This window comes from Microtus ochrogaster, chromosome 5, assembly GCF_000317375.1.
Source record: "Microtus ochrogaster isolate Prairie Vole_2 chromosome 5, MicOch1.0, whole genome shotgun sequence".
Classification (NCBI taxonomy): Eukaryota; Metazoa; Chordata; class Mammalia; order Rodentia; family Cricetidae; genus Microtus; species Microtus ochrogaster.
In genome coordinates, this window is record NC_022012.1 from 70,132,508 (window position 1) to 70,154,314 (window position 21,807).

Here is a 21,807-nt window from a genome sequence, read left to right on the forward strand (position 1 = left end):
TATATATATGATGAAGGAAGGTGAAGGTACTGTTCCTATTTCTTTGGCTAGGCACCTGAGCCAATGTGGCTAAGTAACTTTTCCAAAGTGTTATAGTTCAGGGGCAGAGCTCCAATGCAAATATCCTCTGGCTTCCGAGTTTGTGTTACCCTTTATACCTATGTGAATGCACAAGAGGCATGGTTGCTGCTTGCGGGCAATGTGGCTCAGAGTGGGTTGTGCACCCAACAGCAAAGCTGGGACCGCCACCCACATAAGCTGACTTCTCGTCTCCCCGCACCTACTTAGTCAGCCATCTCTTGCAACAAAGCGCTAACAGCTACTGTCACAAACCCAGTTAGCACTCTTTATAAAACAGACCTTGGTTGGTTATCTGGAATGTATGATCCAGGCACACTAACTGAATGCCAAGGGCAAGGCTTCCTAGCCAAGGATGGAGACCTGTTCTGCTCAGAATACTGTGGGTATAATTCCTGAAAGATGGGATTGAATTTAGGATGTGTTTGTGTAGAACTTACTTTCCTATTGTGCAATTCCATTTGCTTAAATTCTGATGGCAAAGTTTAGCCTACAAGGAGGTCTGGAGTTTTTGTTAGAAAGGCCTACAGGACAGAGGCTGTGAAGGCAATCTCACAGCATATGAGGTAGCTTTGAAGAGGGTTCAGCAGTCTTTGGCACTTTTATGCCATGTTCAGCTCCCTCAAACTACCTTGACCTATGAATGGGACAGACAATCTCCTCTCAGAAGAATTCTAACTTGGTTTTGAGTTTGGTTCTATTTGAGTTGATTCATCCTGGAAAATGCTATAGCCCTGACTCCCAGGCCCACTGGGAGGGGACCAGTGTAGGTCTGTCCGGAGACTTAAGGGCACCAGCTCAGCCATTTTTAGCCCCATTCAAGTATTTGTGCACATTTAGCCAAAATACCATGTGCACGGATAATGCTTTGACTCAGTGCTTTGAATCTGTTTCAGCATTGAATATCTGGCAGGCGAACAGGCAGGTTCACTGTCCCTACGGTGAAGCAGCAGCAGGCCTGGGGCGAGTTGGGTCACTTTGCGTGGGAACTTGTCAGCTTTCAATCAAATCCTTATTCAGTTTGGAAAATTTAATTTTCATTACAGTTTTGCTCCAGCCAACCAAGATTCCATGACCAAAAAAAAAAAAGTTTTTGTTCTAGTTTGGGGAAAAAAAAATTAAAAAAAAAAAAAATCAAACCTACCTCTGCTCAGCATGCCTTCTAGTTCAGAGGTTTCTGTGCTAATCAAAAGAGCGGTGGTGCACTGTTAGTGCCGCGCAGTGGTTAAAGAGCAGGCTCAAAAAGGCCCCAGCTCCCAAGGGTTTAAATTTAGATCCATAGAGAGATGCTTGTGTAAAAAACTGGAAAGAACATTCACGTTGTTCTATTTGGAGATTTTTGCCTGGAAATATAAATTTTCACTTAAAAGGGATGTTTTATGGGGTGCAGAGGTGGAGGCAGCAGCTACAGAACACGGCCTTTATGGCTGTGAACCGAGGGTTTCTGTGCTCAAGTCAGACCGGCGGGCTCTTTACCACCCCAGGTCCTCATCGGAGCTCACTGGTCTCCGCAGCTGCTAATTGAAATACCCCAAAGGATTGTAATAACCCCGTGTGCAGAAGCATAGGGAACGGCAGATCATTCGAAAACTGTAAAGGCTCTTATCAAACTTTTTCTAATAATAGCACTGTATTTTTAAAAAAAACCGATTAAATATAGCAGAAGGTGTTAGCATAACACACAGGAAGGGAAGTCTCCGTTGTCTGTGCCACCAGTCTTTCTAAGTCATTATCTCCCAAGAGGCAAACGATAAGGAAGGAGGGGTTTGTTTGTTATTTTGGCGAAGTGAGACCTATATGAAACATGATCAGTTTTGTTACCAATGGCCATCTTCAAAACATTTTGGCAAGGTCAGAGGTAAGTCACGTCAGGCATTCACAATTCATGCCAGTGCAGCCAAGCTTGGCTACCTGAGGGGCCCATCAGATGGGTCATCACTCAACTGGTACTGGTTGGTTACTGGTGTTCACAAATATCTCCATGGTAATTAAAAAAAAAATCTCCAAAAAAAGGAGCCGATAAACTGATTTTTATTATAAATGTTCAAGGTTAGGAGATAGAGATCTGGGATGGAGACTGTCCAACAGGCACACAGGACAGTTAGAATCGCAAGAGGAGTGAACTGGGGTGTGCCGCTCCATAGTAGGGTGGCTCGGATAATGGTGATGTGGACTTCCCTTTGAAAAAGCTGAAAGAGGGTTCTGAATGCTTGCTTTATGCTAAGTGTCCAGAGTGACAGATAACTGAATTCCCTTAGTTGATTGCTGCACCATGGGTACATGTGTTGCAGTGTCACACCGTCCCTCGGGATACACAGTTGTTATATGTCAATTAAAAATGTAAAAATTTTAGCAACCAATTTAAAAACTTTTAAAAAATCACGAGAATATATCTATGGTTCAGGTTTGGTTAGTGGACTTTGTGTATGTGTGTGGCCTTAGGCATAAAGCAATACCTGCAGTCTAAGAGAATAATCAGTCTGGGTGGCCTTTCTCTGTGTTTATGTGGGATGCAGGCTGCTTATATACATCTGTCTAGTTCCTGAGCAATGCATGTACTGCAAACACCATAGGAACAGTCCAACAGCAAGGCTGGCATCTGAATGGGCAGCACAGATGGAGAGGAAATCCCACCCATCAGAGGACAGTCCCTTATACCGCTCTTACTTCACAGGGCATACCCAGAGCAAACCAGCAGCAGCATGCACACCGGCCGTTACCTAGTTCTGCCATGGATACGGTTGGGGAAGTCTCTCCGTTGGTAAAGGAGCAGTAGGGGAAGAAGCCAGATGCTGGTGTGTAGTCACATATGGGTTCTGGTTTGATCCCATTGATGTCCAGTCCCGACTGGTCCGGGGAGGGCTGGATATCCAGGTAGAAGCTGCTGACGGCAGAGTCGGCCTTGCTGCCCTCCGGGGTGTGCCCGTCCATGTAGGTGCTGAGGTCATCGTGCAGTTCCGTCAGCCCATTGGCCGAGATGTTGTAGGTGGGTGTCAGAGGCTCAGCTTCCCCAGGCTGCTGCTGGTGGTCTCGCTGTTGCTGCTGCATTCGGTGCTTTTGCACCTCGGCATATAAACTGTCTCTCTGCTTCTTGGACATCCGGCCAAACTTGACAGCTGGAAGAGAAAGCAAAGTGCTCCTTGAACCAGTTAGTGTTATCCTTTCCCAAGCTTTGAGCTTTCCATAAGATCTCAGAGCTGGTTAGCACAAAAGCAGACCACCCACAAGCAAGAACAGGCTTCTTCATGTGCCCTCAACATACATCCCTGGCAACCTTCCTTTTATTTCCCTGCAATCTTACACCCTTAGACTCACAGAGGATATAATGTTTTGTTTTGTTTCTCCCTCCCTCCTTCTTTTTGGCACAGGGTCTCACTCTGTAGCGCAGATTGCCTTTGAACTGTGGATCATCCTGCCTCAGCCTCCTGAGTGTTGGGATTACAGGCATACAAGCCTGGCTCTGAGGAATAGTAGTTTAATGGCTTTGTTCATTCTCTATCAAATGGCCTGGCTTAGACCCGCCCCTTACTTTGCAGTCTTTGGACAGAGAGGCAGAGATACAAAGACTCATGGGGTATGCTGAGGCAGAAGCCTCATCTTTCACTAAATGTTCTCATCTTTACACAAGAATGAAGTTCTTCCCTGTTGAGCGGCTGGATCTGGGACTTTACAGAGAGGCTGCCTATAGTTTCCAGAAGGGTGCGTCGGAATCTGCCTGACTTACGAGGCCCCCTGGCAGTTTGTGGACTTGTCTTTCTTTTCTATTTGGAGACGGGTCATTTCACTGTGTCACCCAGGCTGGCCTTGAACTCTCAGGTGCAAGGGGTCATTCTCTCTGTCTCCTAGGTAGCTAAGGCACACACCCCTGGGTCTGAATTGGATCCATCAGTAAGTGATACTTTGCTCTGCAATCATTTAGCCTCAGGTAAACAAGAAGTGGGGTGTGGCAAGCCTTGTAAGATCCCCTGGGAAGGGGCTGTGTCTGCCGTACTTCTCAGGATGGGTCCTCACATGGAAAGGTGGCAGGGTTGCGGCAGCTTCCCAGTTCACTCATCTAGACGGTAGGAAACCGCTTTCCTGGTTGGAATTCTCCCACGGAGGTTCCTTTTATCTCCCTGCCTGGGCACTCTACAGAGGTAGCCCCTGCTGGAGGGACTCCGCTTTCCTAATTGATCATCATTAAACTGATTCCTGACTGGGGGACAAACTCATTTATTCCACCATTGTCAGAGTGACAGGAGAGGCAGAAGGCAGGGGAGATGAAATTGGAAGCTGAGAGCCCACGCCACTGACCAGCGGAGGACTCTTCTCACCGGGGAGGAGGTCCTGCGCTTTATACAGAGGAACAAGCTAGAAGAACAGCCACCTCGGAGCTTCCACAGCTCAGACAGGGCTGGACGCCAAACGGGCATTTCATTTGTGAAGCGCTGAATGTATTTTCTTCCCCACAACAGCCTGTACATACATGTACATACACATGTGAGAAGCCATCCTGAAGGTACTGAATTTGGGGAGGGACAAAGAACATTGTAGAACACCCCACGGGTGTAATTATGCTTTTGCTTTTGTCTTACTACAATGACAGTCGCATCCAGCTGTGAGGAAGGACTAGCATTTAAGCAGCGCATTTATAGCTTCTGGTTTTAACTGCAGGCTGATAAGAGCCGTACCTAGCTGTCAGCTTAATGCTGTTGGAAGACGAACTTGCTGTGGGTTCTGAGATGCCTGTCTGCTAATGGCAAAAGCTGGACCTCTCTAGGAGGGCAGAGAGACTTGCAGGGTAGGAAGTGAAAGTGAGCTGGGGCCTGGGCGGCTCCGCCAGGTCCTAAGAACATCAGATGGAGGCAAGGGCAGGCTGCCACTCCATCCAAGGAGATCTCTGCAGACAGTCAACTAGTGTGCTCGGAGACGTCCTTAAAAAGTGGAACTGCTGCATTCCCGGCCCGGTTCCATGCGAAACTGTCTTGTTATCTTGTTAAGATCAGTTTCAGGGAGGATCTTGAGATGCTCTGTGATTGGACAGGGGCCCATTTCTAGTCCTTATGCCTTCCTTCTCTTAACAAAGAAGGGCATTTATCGCTAAGCCTTACTTTGTACTATGTTCATGTTTAGAAGGTGTAAACGTTTGACTCTGGGTAGGTGATCCAGATGACCCAGTTACCCTAAGGACTATCTCCTGCCAAATGTCAGTAGACTTACCAGCATTACGTCTACTTAATTTGTCCTGGCTTGGGTTTCCTGCAGGAGGCATGTTTACGAAAGCCCTCAGAGAACGCATATCTGCAGTTTCTGAAATGTTGGCAATCTGAGGGTTTTTTGACTATAAGGCACTTCTCTGTCTACCCCCACCAGCCAGTCAGCTGACTCCCGGAGATCACGGATGGAGGAAGTGCTGTGGATGGCAGGGGATGGAGAGGGTTTCCCCTGAAGGAGCAGTGCCTGTGTTTCAGGAGTGCTTGCCAGCCCCATGCATTTGTCCCACTCCAGTCACGAGAGGCTCACCATCTCGAGACATCCCCACGGCAAGGCATTTCTGCAGTCGACAGTGCTGGCAGCGGTTTCTGCTGGTTCGATCGATCAAACAGTTCTTCTGACGAGGGCAGGAGTAGGTGGCATTGCTCTGCTGACTTCTCCTGAAAAAGCCCTGTGATTCAGTTATAAATACGGAACAGGTTAGTGTCCGTTCCAGCGGTGATACCAAAGGCCATGGACTAAGCACTGAGCACCACTAAATTAATATTTAATGGAGGGATAAGCTCGGGGCAGAATCATCCAGGAGACCATTAATGAAATTAAAGTCACTTCTTTTTCCTTGAGTAAAATTAATCCCCAGAGCCTAATCCTCTATCCCTTACACATGCAAAACTTCCTTTAACTTCCGCCCAGTTGACTGTGTAAGACACATGATCCGGCCGATCAAACAAAGCAGCGTTCTTGCTGAAATGACACCAAAGGATTTGTCTTTAACCCGTATCTCTAAAATGCCTTTATTTTGAGCATGTGTGGAGGTGTACACACGTGTGTGTGCATGCACAGGTCAGGGGAGGGCATCGGGTGTTCTGCTCTCACTCTACCTTATTCGTTGAAGCAGGGTCCCACTGTACCCGGAAATAGACTGCCATGTCACAAGCCCCGGAGATCCTCCCTTCTCTGTCCCCACAGTGCTGGAGTGACAGGTGCCCATGGCTGTGCCTGACTTTTTGTGTGAGTGTTAGGATTCAAGCTTAGGCTCTCATGCTTGAGGTCATCTATCTTCCCAGCCTCCGGAACGCTTTTTGGTAAAATAAACATTTCTCCAGGCCACCCAGCGTTAAAGAGAACATGGTTGTACTCGGCTCACTGCAGTCTGGGTGTGCCAGGGTGCACTGTAGTGTTGGTGTTTTCTCTCTGCCACGCAAGTCTCTGGCCATTTAGGCATCTCTCACTCCCTAAGTCTGAGCCTGTTGGCACAAACTGTTAGATGACACTTGGACTGATTAAAAATCAGTTGCACCGGGAATTTCCCACCCTCATGGTTGAGTATCAACAGTGTTTAGAATCATGGCCATTAGGGTTTGACGGGTCCGGCAATCATCATTTGTCTTGAGGGCTGTGTTGGAAATGAGAGGGTGCGCAAAGACACGGGGGAGCTACTGACCTCAAGGATGCTGGTTTTGCCTGTGTGTTTATTAACTTTCTGATTTTTCAGTATTGGGATTGAAATGCGCAAGCTTGTTGGTAGTGTCTTTTAGCAGCGACCACAGGCTTACCACAGGTGCAACATCTCCACTGCCACTTACTTGAAAATGTGTTCTAATCTGCCATAGATTTCTTATGCAACACGGGTGCTACTGAGAAGCATATTTCTTAACTTCCAAATACATGACAGAGGCACTAGGGATGTATGTATATGCACATATATGTATATATACACACATACACATATATAGATATACATACATAATACATACACATATATTTTTTTTCTTTCAATGGCACTGTAAGCTGGGCCAAAAAAAAAATAGCCAAGAGAAAAGTAAGGTAAGGAATTGTTTATGTGAAGCAAAGCCACAAAGAGAAAGAATGGCCATCTTCAGAGTTTTCCTTAATGATAAAGACAGATGATTCTGGGCTGGAGAGATGGCTCAGAGATAAGAGCACTTGTTGCTCTTCCAGAGGACCTGAGTTCAATTCTCAGCAACCACTTGGTGGCTCACAACCTTCTATAATGAGACCTGGTACCTTCTTCAGGCCTGCAGGGATACATGTAGGCAGAATATTGTATACATACTAAATCTTACAAAACAGACTTATGACTCCAACCAAGGGAACATTGGAGGGGCAGACAGCAAAGAAAGAATGGACCAGGTAATGTCAAAATATTGATGATATACTTCAGTCAGCAGATTTTTCCAGGGGCCAATTTGGATACTATATTAGAATTGTTTAGGACAGAAACAAAATGTGCTTGTCCTGAAAGTTGGGAATCTTTTAAGGGATAAACATTAAAGGAATACTAAAGAAATGGTACAAAGATTCATCCAGAAGGATGCTCTCGTGAGCACTAGATGCCCAACATGACTGACGAGTTCTAGTACACACTCACTCAATGGAGTTGGGTGACCACTGAAAGTTGTGTTTTAGAAAAAGTGTTAATATAAAAAGGCGATAAAACTGGTCAAAAAAACTAAGCCCAGGGCAATAAGAGAGCATCACGTATTTGACGTAATAGAAATGAAGGAAAATTATGCCCCCCAGATGACAACAATTGCTGCTTTTGCCTAGTGGGCCCGTGAGTGACTCTGATTTTCTTTCTTTCTCTTTGTTTTCTGATGACTTCTCTACAAGCGGACAGGGATGCAGGGCACTCGGCTCCACTGCCGCTGCCTCTTCTGCCGCCTGGGTGATGACTGGGGTCTAAGTGGACCAACTCGTGTGTCAGATGTGTGTGCGCTCAGCTCTTTCTGTCTACCTTGAGGCAAGGTCAGTGCCTTTTGGAAAGCAGTCCCTTGTCACAATATTTAAATCCCCATGTGTGTGTGTCCTTGGTAAAAAAAGGAGTGAGAAAAAGTTCTTAGAATTTCCTGGAAAAGCCAAGAAAATATATTTTAAAACATACCAAGAGGTCACCTGCATGGGTGTTCATTTCAGTCTCTGAGCTGAGAATCAGCCACTGTTCACACCCCCCTCTGTTTCTTTTACAGGGATTTCTAAAGAGATTTCTAGTTTATTTACTTGTGTGAAAAGTAAAGGCACTGACGCCTCTCAGGATGGGGTGATTCACTCAAAATCCCACCTCCAGCATGACAGGAAGTCAGGTCAGGGATTTTCCAGGCTTCTTTTCGGAACACCCTCGTCCCTTTTGTTTTCCTGCTTCCACAATTTACCAACAGACCCTCCTCCCTGATTCTCTTAGTTGCTGAGCCATCTCTCCAGCCCCCAGTTCTCATAGGGGCCCCCATTTTAATAGAGCTGCCCCATTCTCATAGAGGCTCATCATTACATGAGTGTCCAAAGCCAAGGCATGCACCAATAAAGTAACAGGGACCGATCGACTCTGAAGTTAATATTTTCCTTTAGCTTTGTTCCTTCAGCTGGCCCAGGTAGCCACTGCCCAGTCATCTTATCAAATCACAATCTACAGCTGCAGCTGAGGTGGGTGGGGTAGGTGTCACATGAGAAATCTGCCTCTGAAATCCATCATCTCCCTCCCTCCCTTTCTGCCCAGAAGCAGCAGGTCTCCTTTGGTTCTTCTTACTGCTCAGCCACGCTGCAGTCACTTGGGCTCATTCATGGGGGTGAACAGCAATGAAACTCTGGGCGGGGTCTCGGAGTCTCATTAAGGACATCTGAGGAAACGGGGCCACGCATCGCAAGGACAATTGATGCAGCATTTTATGCATCTCGGGTTGGAGGAGTGACACCAATCCTGAAGCTCAGGACTGGCTTCCAAGTTGTCTGCTCCGACATGGCAGGTGGGAAGGGTTGGGGAGAGCAAGGTGGCAGACACATCCCTGCACCTCACATTGACTCTTCAGGTGAGCCCGAAAAGCACATGCCTGCTCAGCAGCTAGGAGAGAACAGAGCTGAGGACCAGGAAGAGGCCTGGAGGAAGACAACAGAGTCCCATCCTCAAGAAGAAATATCCTCTTCCCTAGGGGAAGGGTCCAGGGCAGCTTTCTAGAGAGAGACTGAGGAGGCGGCCCTGATTCGGCCAAACTGAACTCTGCATCTTCAGAAAGACAGTCCTTCCCTTCTCCTGGGGGTGCTGCTGATGCGTATTTTGCTCATCAGGTCCTGTCCACCTTAGATTTTTGTTTCTTGTTTTTTGAGTCTCTCACTGGAACCTAGAACTCATGATTAGGCTGGGCTGGTATCTGCCCGTTTCATCGGGGGTTACAAATGCATGCATGCAACCACATCTGGCTTCTAACATGGGATGGAACTCAGGGCTTCATGTTCACATGACAGACATGTTCACTGAGCTAGCTCCTCAGTCCTTGTCTCTTTCGACAAGCCTCTTCAGTATTCCTTGGGCGGGGGGATTTCTAAGCAGTTACAATGTTTAGGAAGTTATGCTGGTAAAATAAGCAAAGCTTTAGAATACATAGGAGAGAGAAGTGAGAAGGAAACAGTAGAAAGTTTAGTACTTCCGTCTGCTTGGAGACGTCCTTGAGGAGGTCCCTCTGAGATGTGAGTTCCTAAGGCTGAGCAGCCTGTGACAAAGCCAGTATGAGTACTGGCTTGGCAAGAAAGAATTGACATCATTGTGCAATTTAACTAGTACCAAGAACTATGTCAGAGCACAGAGAAGTTCCATTCTTGATGTCATGGGCTTGAGTTAAATCACCATGATATCCCTCAGGTAGGAGATGTTTGGGTTATAGTTGGGTATTCCTTTGGGTGACCAGTTCACAAGTAGTGACACGGAGACTTATTAATTATGAAAGCTTGCTTTTAACTAGCTCTTATAATTTAAATGAACCCATGTCTATTCATCTGTGTTCTGTTGCATACTGCCCATCCTGCTTCCTCTGCGTCTCCTCTCTCCTCACGCCTTTTGTGCACCTAGGCTCATCTCTCTTCCTCTGTCTCTGCCCAGAAGTCCCGCCTATACCTCCTGCCTATCTATTGGTTGTTCAGCTCTTTATTAAACCAATCACAACAATACATCTTCACACAGCATACAACTATCCCACAACACTGGACTGTGACACACTACCGCCACCTAGTGGCTACATGCTGCCATGCAGCCCTTCAAAATAAAACCAATAGGCCTTCCATGCAGGAAGGAAGTTGAAAGATTATCAGGCACTATAGCCCTCAAGAGGTTGGTATGATGGAATCAGCCATGAGGGTTTTGACAGAGCATCATAGATCCTTTACCTTTAGGGATACAATTCACATAAACTCACGAGTTTGAGCAATATGAAATAGTTATACCCATAAAGTTAGTCCTACCAACATGGCTACCCACATGGGCTGAAGGACGATAGCAATAAGACATGCTAACCTGGACAGTAGAGAGCCCAAGCGGCCCCAGCTCTACACAAAGGATTACAGGCAACCAAAGAACGCTGAGAGCCTGAGAAATAGTCTTCCCCAGAGATGAGCACAATTGGTTATCCAATACCAAATGGAACACATACATATAAGTAACATTATACAGACCGAGCAGGGGCTTTATTTTAGAAGTGTGTGTGTGTGTGTGTGTGTGTGTGTGTGTGTGTGTGTGTGTGTGTGAGAGAGTGTGTGTGAACAGTGAAAAAAGAGGCCATGAATTTGAAAGAATAAGGAAGGATATATGGGTGTGGTCTGAAGTGAGGAAAGGAACTGGGAAATGATGTATATTATAATCTCAAAAAAAAGAAATTATGTATATGTATGTTCTTGGTGTGGATTGTACACTTGAATGTAATATATTGGAGGCCAGAAGAGGACATTGGATCCCCTAAAACTGGAGTTTACAGGGAGTTCTGAGTCACTTGGCACAGGTGCTGGGAACTGTATCTGGTTCTTTGAGAGCAGTAAGTGCTCTAATCTGTTGAGCCGTCTCTCCAGCCCATGTCGCCTTGTATTTAAAGTGCATTTTTGAGTTTTACTGATGATACTTGCTTGCTTATTCTTTGGGTGTATCTATTCCCTGACACTTTTCAGAAAACAATATGGTTATGTATACTGAACTTGATCATTGGGTGGGAGTCTTTCCTATACTTCCTGGGGCCATGGTGTTCAGGAGAAGGCTCATACCCGGATTCAAGAGCTAAATGCTATATGTCAGGAAATTCACTCAATCCAGTTATTAAACCTAACCATCACTAAGAAACAATTATTAGCATGTCTGCCGCGAGCATATTGGAAGGGTGGCAACAGTTGGAGTTTCTGAAGTACTGGTTATTTCTTCCTGACTCTCCAGCAAGGCTGTGCACTGGGTGGCTTGCAATGGCCTCTTGGTGGAGCATTTACAGCATTAAACTGGTGAGCTTGGCTGACTGCTACTACTTCTGGTGGCTGTCTGAACTGAAAAGGTCTTACAGAAAGTGACCTCAGTGTAGACCGAACATGAGAGTGTGTCAGAAATGTGGCCATGGAACTGGGGATAGCACAGAAAAGAGGAAGTATTCGTCCAGACTTTGAAAGTTATTAAATGATTCAGAAGTTGCTCACATCTTCACTGACAAAGATGTGAAGTTCCAAGACGTGTCTGTTTTCTCACTTTCTCAGTCGTATATGGTGATGAAGTTATCAACCCAAATTCACGCTGAAACTCGACACTTTCTTGTTTCCTGTCTTATTCCTCCATCCATACCTGAGGATAGTCTCGGGGTCCTCCCTGCCTATCAGCCCCCCAGTTCTTCACCCTCAGGATAACTAGTCATGGCCACCCATCCAGGCATCTCTCTCCCAGACTCAATCCTCTTCTCAAAGCCACACATAGACCAATCTAAACAACTGTGTTCTAGTTCCCCAATGACTTGTGTCCCTGCCATTGCCTGGACACTTTTTTTTTTTTCACTTTCTCTGGGACCTTCTCTGAGCCGCCCATCCCAGGCATATTTCTGCTCTGAGTTTCTAGTTGTGTTATTTCTGTCTCGACTGCCTTCTTTGTTCAAAATAGCTAACTCAGATACTTGTTGAATGCATGACAGGATGGGAGTGGGGGGGCCCAGTAACAGTCATCTTCTGAGCATGCTTCTAGGTACTGTGCAGGACACTTCCTCAACTGGATGTAAAGTAGCAATTTGCATATCAGTTTTATGGACAAGTTTAAATTTCAGAGAGACTGAGCTACATGCAAGACCTCACAGCAAACAGATGACAGGAGGTGCAGGGTTTGGAGTCCTGATTCTGGGTGAATCTTATTCCAAAGGTCACAGGCTTGTTTTTGTGGTGGGTGTGCCAAAGGTGAACCTTGGGTATCAATCTTCAGGAGTGGTGTCTCTCCTCTCTTCTTCCCTCCCTCTCTCTGAGGCAGGGGTTTGTCACTGGGCCCCAGGGCTCACCAGTTAGGCTAGGTTAGCCTCAGGGATTCTCCCATCTGCCTCTCCTAGGAGTACAGCTGTGTGTTACTGAGGATCAAACTTGTACAGCAAGCACTTCACTGATGGAGACATCTCCCCAGCCTCAGGTCACAGAAATACCGGGGGTAGATTAAAAAAAGCAAGGCTCCTCCCTGCTTCTCAGATCTGCAGTGAAAGGTACTGATGATGATGAAAGCAAGGCATCCGGATACAGGGTCTCAACTGAAGCCTGCATTTCTATGTAGGAGGGGAAACTAGTTTTCTAGATCTACCTTACAAAAATCTTTGAAATATCAGGGTTATTAATGGTTTGGCCCAAGCATGTGGGCTGGCTGGACACTGAACTGTAGGTCTGGTGGGCAGATACTTAGGAGTCTTGGGGTGGGGGCATCCCCTCCTACTTGGGGGCTGCTTCTCCATGAAGCACAGGCTGCAATACTGATCTGATGTTTGGTCTTTTGACAATTTTCACGTAATGAATTGATTCCTACAGTTCATTAACATACCCACTTCCACTTCTGTGTACACATATGTCTTAATTAGCTGCTCATTGGCTGTTTAATTACAAGAAAACAGCTGACAGCTGCCTTGCGGAATTCTAATGGCAGACGCTTTGGAATGGCTACACATTTGCTTTTTGACAACCAGGATTTATTCATGACTCTTGAGTTATCATGAGTGCTCCTATGCCTGCCCAAAGCATTGCATTTTGAAATTCAGCTAAGAACTGGAAATTCAGGAGACTTTGCAAGTGGGTACCATGTCTGCTTTTTGCTTTATTTCTGGGGCTGGGAAGAGCCAAGTCCTCTATGTAAAAAGATGCCCTATGTCGCAATCTTGTTTATCCTGGGAGCTTTCTTTCGGGAATGTTCAGAGGGGTGAGGATGCGTGTGGGTGGGAAGTGGAGAAGCAGGACTGTCAGTTTTACTCGGGGTAAAGAAAGATCATCCACAGATTGAAGTTGGGGAGAGGAAGACACCAAGAAAGGTGGATCGAACTCAGCCTGCCTCTGCCTCCCGCGTGCTGCAATTAAAGGCATGCGCCACCACTTCCTGGCTTGAGACTCAGGTTCTTTAGATGAGAACAAGCAGTCTCATTTGTATCACTTAGTTGCCCAGGCAACACTTCCCAGGGTAACTTTCTTCCATAGATGATGGCCCGCCTCCTCATGGAACCGTATGTGCCAATGAGCTCTGACTTGAAGCTGATCTCACCTCACGTGTCCCATGCTAGTATCTGAGCTCCAACATCCTCAGATCCAATCCCAGGAAAGGCATTCAGCATCCCCAGGAGAACCTTTCAGAAATCTGGCACTAGGGCAGGGAGGATTCTACCTACCACGCTGCCTAGAACCCAGCATATTTGTGAGCTGAAGAGGGGCAGTAGCTACTGAGACCCGGTTAGCAAGTCACTTGTTTTGAGGTGCTGAAGACAGAACTGGAAGTACTCCATCCACCTCATCATCTATACATGACAGAATGGAAAACTTTGATGGCTGAAGAAATAACACCTTCCTTCCCCAGATCTAACTTTCACTTAAAAGACTGAGCTCTAATCCAGGACGAGGCATTTAAAAGCATTAGAAATGAATGTATTGAGTATGAAAACATTAATGTTAAAAACTAGACAGAACCAGCTCAGGGGTCATAGTGACTTTTTACAGTCTAGTAACAACAGCAAATAGAACTCAGGAAGGAGAAGTATTTGGGCCTAAAGGGAACATTCATCAAGTTTCTTTCCAGCCAGGCACACACTAAGGTCCACATACTTTGACAATTACCTCAGAGGGGAGAAGAGTACCTGTTACGCACTCTAGTTTCTTTAAAAACCTTCCTATGGACATTTTAGGAGAATGCGTGTACGAGGAGATGATTGTGAATTCCCTGTTGCTGGCTGGGAGAGGAGGTTTCACATAGGACACCATCTTAGCTATATGTCATTGCAGATAAATGAATCAGATTTGGTGAATACATTATGATGTAAATGTATACAAGTTAGGATTTATATGTGTGTATATTATACACTGGCCCCCTCCTCGTTACATACCTATCTGCTATGTAATGTGGTTTTCCCTCATGTCTAATTATACTGCCAGAAAGAAAATTATTTATGATTGGTCACAGTGGGATCACCTCCACCTGGTTAACATGTGATAATGGATGACAATGGCAGAAGTCCCTTGACTTCACTGTAACTAGAGTACACTGCCCTGTAACATTGCCACAGTCAGAAATTACAATGTAGAACAGTTACTGTATCCCTCCAAAGTGTACTGCCCAACGCAGATAAATCACATGTCAGTGGTTTAGTGGCCTTCATTGTGGAGTAGAGGGTCAGAACCAATGGCGGAAAGCCATTTCAGCATGGATGTATCACATGAACAGGATTTGGAAGGGATTTTAGACAACCATAGGATCTTAACTGTTTGTCTTACTGGTTGTGTTTATCTTCTCCAGAATAAACACTGGCCCTTTAAATGTGTATGCATGTGTAAATGCATGGGCACTCCGTCAATTCAGCTTCACTGACTAATTGGTTGTTAGTGAGCCTTTCAAATTGCTAAGGCATAGCACACAAGTCACCCTACCCCACCCCTGAATTTCATATTTCCAGATACTGCATATCAGTTCAACACACAGAACCACAGGGGCACAGCGGACAGACTCAGAGATAGTGTTGAGCTTCTTGGGCAGAATGGAAAGACCTAGGTGGTCTAAACACCTGGGTGATATGCCATAAATGAAAGTCAGATCTACGGAGGACCAGGACAGAGCAAACACTGTAGGGCTTGGAGGTGCTGTAGGGATGAGAGATACGGTAGGGATGGGAGTGGCCCTGGTGCCTCTACCAAGGTCATAGCTTTGGGGACACAGAGACTGAAGTTGGCAGTGGTCACAGGTTGTTTGCATAGCTAGGTTAACATTTCATCTTTCTTGTGTGTGTGTGTGTGTGTGTGTGTGTGACATGCAGAGGCCAGAGGAGGACTTTGGGGGGGGGTCTTCCTCTGTTTCTCTTATTGCCTGAAACAGAGACCCCACACTGAACTTGAGGCTCACTGTCTCAGGGAGAGTGGCTGGTCAATGAGCTCTCAGGATCTGCCTGCTTCTGCCCCACCAATACTAGGGTTGTAGTACACAGCCACATGCATCATTTTTTTTTTTTAACATAGATGCTAGGTAATCATACTTGCAAAGCAAGTGGTGCTACCCACTAAGCCTTTTCTCCAGCCCCAAGTATTTTATTTTTACAAGCATTTACTTCAGAGAGGCCAGATTAGGGAAATTTTTTTTTAAATAAACCCATGAGGCCTTTACCACACAGATGAATAATTCAAAATTCCCCTCCAGTAACAAGTTCCCCACTTCTCAAAGGTGGGTGACTTTTTAAAGGACAAAGGGATTTGGTGAGGTGCAAGAGTCCCAAACTTTGGACCAGGGAGGTAGCATGGCGGGTAGAGGGACTTGCCACCAATAGTGATGACCTGAGTTCCTAGTACACACATGGTTGAAAGAGCAGACTGACTGCTGCAAGTCGTCCTCTGACCCCCACATGCATGCCATGACACCTGCACGCCACTTCCCAAATAAGACCATGTAATAATTCTAAAAAAAAATCCATCTTCACTAACCTGCGGTCTATATATGTAAATCAGCAAATAATATTATGATTAACAACGAGAGGAAGAAATTTAAAAATTATGAGGCTAGTCTCCCCCAAATCCCACAGCCATTATGTATGGCTGCAGGTGATTTTCTACCTTATGACACAATGCATTCTTGTTTGCACTAAATGAATACAAACCAAAGAAAGAAAAACAGATTTTTTTTTAACCCTTCAATCTTAAAAAGCCTAAGGGCTACTTGGGTCTGGCTGTAGCTGTTGCCTAGGCCGTTTGCATCAGATAACATTTCTCCTACTCATTTGTGCTGCTTTAACCCTGTCTCCAAACTCTTCCCATACACAAAGAAGAATTTCAATCTCAATCAGTGGAAATTTGAATACATTTGGGGGCGTGGTCCTGGGGTGACTAAGCACCCCCATCTTCCATTCTTATAGTAAGCCTGTTCTGTGTCCCTGGCCCCATGGTCACATCATACAAATGGTCACTGTAGCAATAATATTTGGTTTTTATTTATATCTTTTTTTGTTTTTGTTTTTTGAGACAGGGTTTCTCTGTAGCTTTGGAGCCTGTCCTGGAACTCCCTTGGTAGACCAGGCTGGCCTTGAACTCACAGAGATCCGCCTGCCTCTGCCTCCCAAGTGCTGGGATTACAGGCGTGCGCAGCCACCACCACCCGGCTTTGGTTTTTATTTAAAAGCACCTCTTATTCTTGGAATAATCCTAACAGGTAGGCAGGGCAAGTGTCATGGCTACTCCATGGATGAAGCTGAGTTGATCAAAGGTTCAGACGTGTCCCAAGCAATGTGGGCAAATAATTTGGCCAGGTGTACTAAGACCTGGATACCAACAGAAAGACTCAGTCACATCCATGTGAAACTTAATGGAAATAATTTCCTCCTAAACCCAGTGACAGGGCAACCAGAGGTCTCTTGTGTCTCCGTGCATAAACCTGCACCAACGAAGGCCAGAACAGGATGCCAGTGCCCTCTTCTGTAGTCCCTGCCTTATTTCCTTGAGACAGGGTCTCACACTGAACCTGGACATCACTGTTGAGCTAGGCTAGCTGGCCAGTCAGCTTCTGGGATCTCTGCCCCAGAAAGCTGGGGAAACAGGTCCGAGTGCCATTCTTGGATTTCTCCCAGAGGCAGCAGGGATTTGAATTCAGGTCCTCCTTCCTGCACATATAAGGCTATGACCAACGGAGCCATCCCCCCAGCCCCAGAGGGAGCTCATCCGTGCGATGGGCTCTGCTCCCTTGCTCTCTGTCTCGACAGGTTGAAGGAGGTGTAACTGCAGTAATTATAACTGGACATGGCGGTACTGACCCCACCCTGTCATCATCACTCGGAAGCTCAGGGAGTTGAATTTTTAGGCAGACTGGAAGTAAAAAATAGAAATGGCCAAGATCCCCCGTAACACGAATAGAAACAACAACAACAATTAAAACAGCTTACCTTGCACCCTTCACACGTAATGACACCATAATGGATTCCTGACGATTTGTCTCCACAGATCTTGCATGGAATAATTTCAATTTGAGCTGCAACAGAAGCATGCAACCAGTTAATTACATTTTCTTTTAAACACCTTATAAAAGCGTTCCCCGATCAGCATTTGTATAGCGAAAACTAATAACCTACTAAACATTATCCTGCATTAACTATTCATTGCTGAACTGTGAGGGTCCCCCTAGAGCCCTGGACTAAATTATGGCTGCTCGTTATATAATAGCTTTCGGGTTATTAAAATGGGTCATTTGAGAAGGTGTTTAAGAGCCCACAAGAAGACTGGAATCAGCATTTCAAAGGCTTCCAGAACCGGAGAGTTCGCAGTTTAGGTCTCAGAGCAAAGCAGATACTAAACTGTGTCCCCTCCCACCCCATCTCATTTTCCATCATTATTTTTAAAAGGTCATAAATCTGTCTTGGCTGAGCATGTGGCTCTTGACTTGTAGAGAAAAATACATCCCCAAAAAGTCAGGTCTACTTAGGAAAATGATTCAATTCAAAATATTAATAAGTTATGTATGATAGGAAGGGCTCTCCATTCATCCTTTAAGAGAATTAATGCAGTTGCCATGTGTTCCAAATTAGTTCATCTTTGTACAGCCCAACCTTTCAGCCATAAAGTTAATATCCTGCCTGAATTTAATAATGATGAATTTTGCCAAACAGGAGAAGTTGCTTCTGAATTTTTTTATGATGGAAATTGATTTTTTTTTTGGCGCAGCATGCATGTATTCTTATGCAATTGATTATTTAAAGCTGCTTGCCTCTGAGAAGCCAAATGATTAAGAAATGACACCAAAGTTCTAAGTCCTGGTTAGGCATCTATTCATCTTGAAATAAACACACTGTATTTCCAGTCGAGTCAGAAAAAACAGAAATGAGAACCGAAATATATAGAATAGAATACATGGGCAAAAAAAAATTCCATATTTAACTCATCTCTTAAATAGGATTTGTATGTGGAATCATGGAGACAAAGGCTGATCCGCAATGATGGTGATGACCTAGAATGTTCCATTATGAAACCTTTACACCCCACAGTTTTCACCACTGGATATCACCACAGCAGTCTCTGCCAAGTCATACATGCAGGCAGAATAGCAAGTGCCCTAGTCAATTTCATTTCTGCAGGTATTTGGCTCAGTAGCTTTGTGCCTTCCACAGAGCAATGGTCCCATCCCGTAACTCTGCTGCATGATGTATGCAACACACACACACACACACACACGGCCTACTTTCTTCTACTGAAATGTCATATCCATCTGACTTTGCAATCAGATGGAATGCCATATCCAAATCCATGAGGTTCCTGGATTAAAACCCATCGTAAGCTATGCCGTCTGCCACCCCCTTCCAAGAAGATGAACACACGTGTGCTGGCGGCTTCAGCTATTCTAGAAGGAGGGCCCTTTCCCTATGTATTTCTTTTCAGCACCGCACCCCAGGCTTGTTCATCCAAGATTTGTAGCTGTGCCTACAGAGGCCAGAAGCGGGCATCAGGCTTCCTAGAGGGGGAGTTGTCACAGGCGCTAGGAACCCACCACCTCAGGCACTTTTGAAAGAGCAGCAAGCACTCCTAACCACTGAGGCATCTCTCCTGACCACATTTAGTGACTGGTCAAAATCATCTGGAGGCCTACTGCCTCATAATGGTGCTTCTGCAACTTAGGATGTTTAGAGCTGCACTAATAAAAACCCCATTTCCAACCTTGCCTTGTTTGACATTCTCAAGAACAACACCCATATTGAGTGTTCCTTTCAAAATCCTCACTGAAGTCAAGGGGAAGGCAGTCTGCAGCACCACGCAGAGTTATGCTCAGTGCTTTTCAGAGAGAAAGGCATGGAAAAGGTGCTGTCAGCCCGCAATTCCAAGATGGGTTTCCCACACGCATGAGCTAGTCTACTAGGAGAACTGGATGCTTCTACCCTGACCTGGGAGGAAGAGAATAATTACGTGACACTACTCAGGTCACCCACCCATTAAACAGAATTTATCTGTGAAATAAAGACACCCAACCAGGAGCCGCCTTCTGCCCCTGCTCCACTTCAAACTATCACTGAAATGACATGAGCAGACCTTGTTACCCCCACCCGTCACCCCAGGGTCAATCAGCACCAGAACCGCTTGAGGCAAAGCGAGCACCCTCACTCATTTTTCAGTCTGGGCCTTTGGAGAATCATCTTCAGGACACAGGGGTTCAGTGGGTGGACCATCTACCTTGCAAGCAAGCATAGGACTGGAGTTTAGATCTCCAGCACCCACCTACACACTTGGGGGGCATGGCAGCCAGGCTGTAATGCCAGTGCTTAGGAGGCAGAGACAGGAGAGTCCCCAGAGCAAGCCGGCCATCAAGACCAGCTGAAACAGTACTGGGTTCCATGAAAGGCCATGCCTCCATATAGAAATAAGGTAGAAAGTGGTTAAGAAAGACACATGCCACGGACTTCTGACCTTCGCGTTCACGTGCACACATGTGCACTAACGCAGAAGCAAAACAAGAAAACCACCTTCAGTCTGTCTGTTGGCTCTGTATGAGACTCTGAGGGCCCTGGGCAGGCTCTCTAGGGAAACTATGTAACCCTACCTGATCAAGTAGGGACATGACAGCTCCTGCTGTGCTTTGGGGTGGACCAGGATTAAAACTAAAAGGGGGGCTCCCGAGAGTACCCAGAATGCTTATAACAGGCTACAGCAATGCGTTAATTTACATACAGGGAGGTCTGGGGGTATGCTCATGATAAGAGTGCCTAGAAGTATCATTTCTGCCTTAACACCATCACCTAGGAACGGCTCGTGGCCTGGCTGGGGACAGGCAGCAACTAATGGCAGCACAGACTCAGGCGGCTGATATTGCTGCGTCAGGCTTTGGCACCCTTGGTCTTCAGTCTTGCATAAGTTCAGGTCTTTCAGCTCTCAAGGCAATCCAAACCCAAGTTGATTGCACAAGTTTACACAGAGGCCACAAAGCTAAGAATGAATGGGCTCACGTAGACTCACTTTTCTTTCCAAGATGGGGCCGTTCCGCTAGACCTTTGCTCCATCATGATGTGCTTAGCCCCAGTGGGCAATGTGGGCTACAGAACCAGAATTAGAACAAGCTTCTCCAGGAACTTCACAGGTGGGGACTGGATGGGTCTCTGCAGAGCAAGGTTCAGCTATTTTGTTTGGTCAGATTAAACTGCTCAGCTAGACTGCATGGCTGTCTTATCTCAGAAGATAATTTCAGCCCCGAGTGCTCTTTGGGAGTGATGAAAATACACCCGCTCCTACCGCACGGCCTCTGAATGTCATCCGATCACATGTGTTGACATTCCCACAGCAAACATTTGCAACTGGGAACAAGGCACTTACCCATGTCCCCATTCAATCGCCCCAGCATGTGGAAGCCCCAGCCCGGTTTACTCCCAATTGACAGGCTCAAAGGAATCAAGGAGAAGAAAATCATAGCCGGTGCCACCCAGCTATTTCAAAAGGATGGCGGCTGACTCTCACCAACTTAAGTTTTTACATCAACAGGAAGGATAAAAATCCCTTCAGCTTTTTCATGGAAGCACTGTCTTCTCCAAATGGTACTCTTCCCACACAAAGGATGTGTCTTAGCTCCTTCATCTACTCCACACATGAACAGCATCCCAAAGCATGGTCGCTGTCAGACACCACGACGGTTGACAATCACAAGTCCACAGACTGACCTGGAGCACATACGCATTTCTCCCAGCCAGTGACATCAAGCGGTAGGCCACTGGGAGCCAGACGTGGCTGTGTGGTTCCAGATGAGCCTCCCAATGAACAATCTTGCTATGAAAACGTCTCACTGAAATGCACTCCCCCCCCCCGCAGCCCTATTGCCTGAATAATTTGCTCTTGTGCCCTCTGAGTAATTCAGGCAGGCTCCCCACACTTGCAGAGGCAGATTTCTAGAGCTGACAAGTGACAGTAGGAAGCCAACTGATCACATGATCCTTGAGCTGGGTGGGTCAGTTAGCACTGAGTTGGTCACTTAGCATGAAATATATATGTATATATAATGCACACACATGCATATATAACACACACATAATACATATGCATGTATAATACACATGTATATAATACACA

General features: G+C 45.9%; 1 protein-coding gene across 4 annotated transcripts in view; it reads right to left on the bottom strand.

Annotated features, from left to right (window-relative positions):
- Positions 1 to 21,807, bottom strand: part of Rora (RAR related orphan receptor A) — a 743,770-nt gene that overhangs the window by 20,476 nt on the left and 701,487 nt on the right. For all 4 annotated transcript variants that reach the window (XM_005347679.3, XM_026779447.1, XM_005347680.3 and 1 more), the window contains 3 exons: positions 17,655 to 17,740; positions 5,581 to 5,722; positions 2,799 to 3,194 (listed from right to left, as the gene is read on the bottom strand). In XM_005347679.3, the coding sequence (XP_005347736.1) occupies positions 2,799 to 3,194; positions 5,581 to 5,722; positions 17,655 to 17,740 (624 nt within the window). The remainder of the gene's footprint in view (positions 1 to 2,798; positions 3,195 to 5,580; positions 5,723 to 17,654; positions 17,741 to 21,807) is intronic.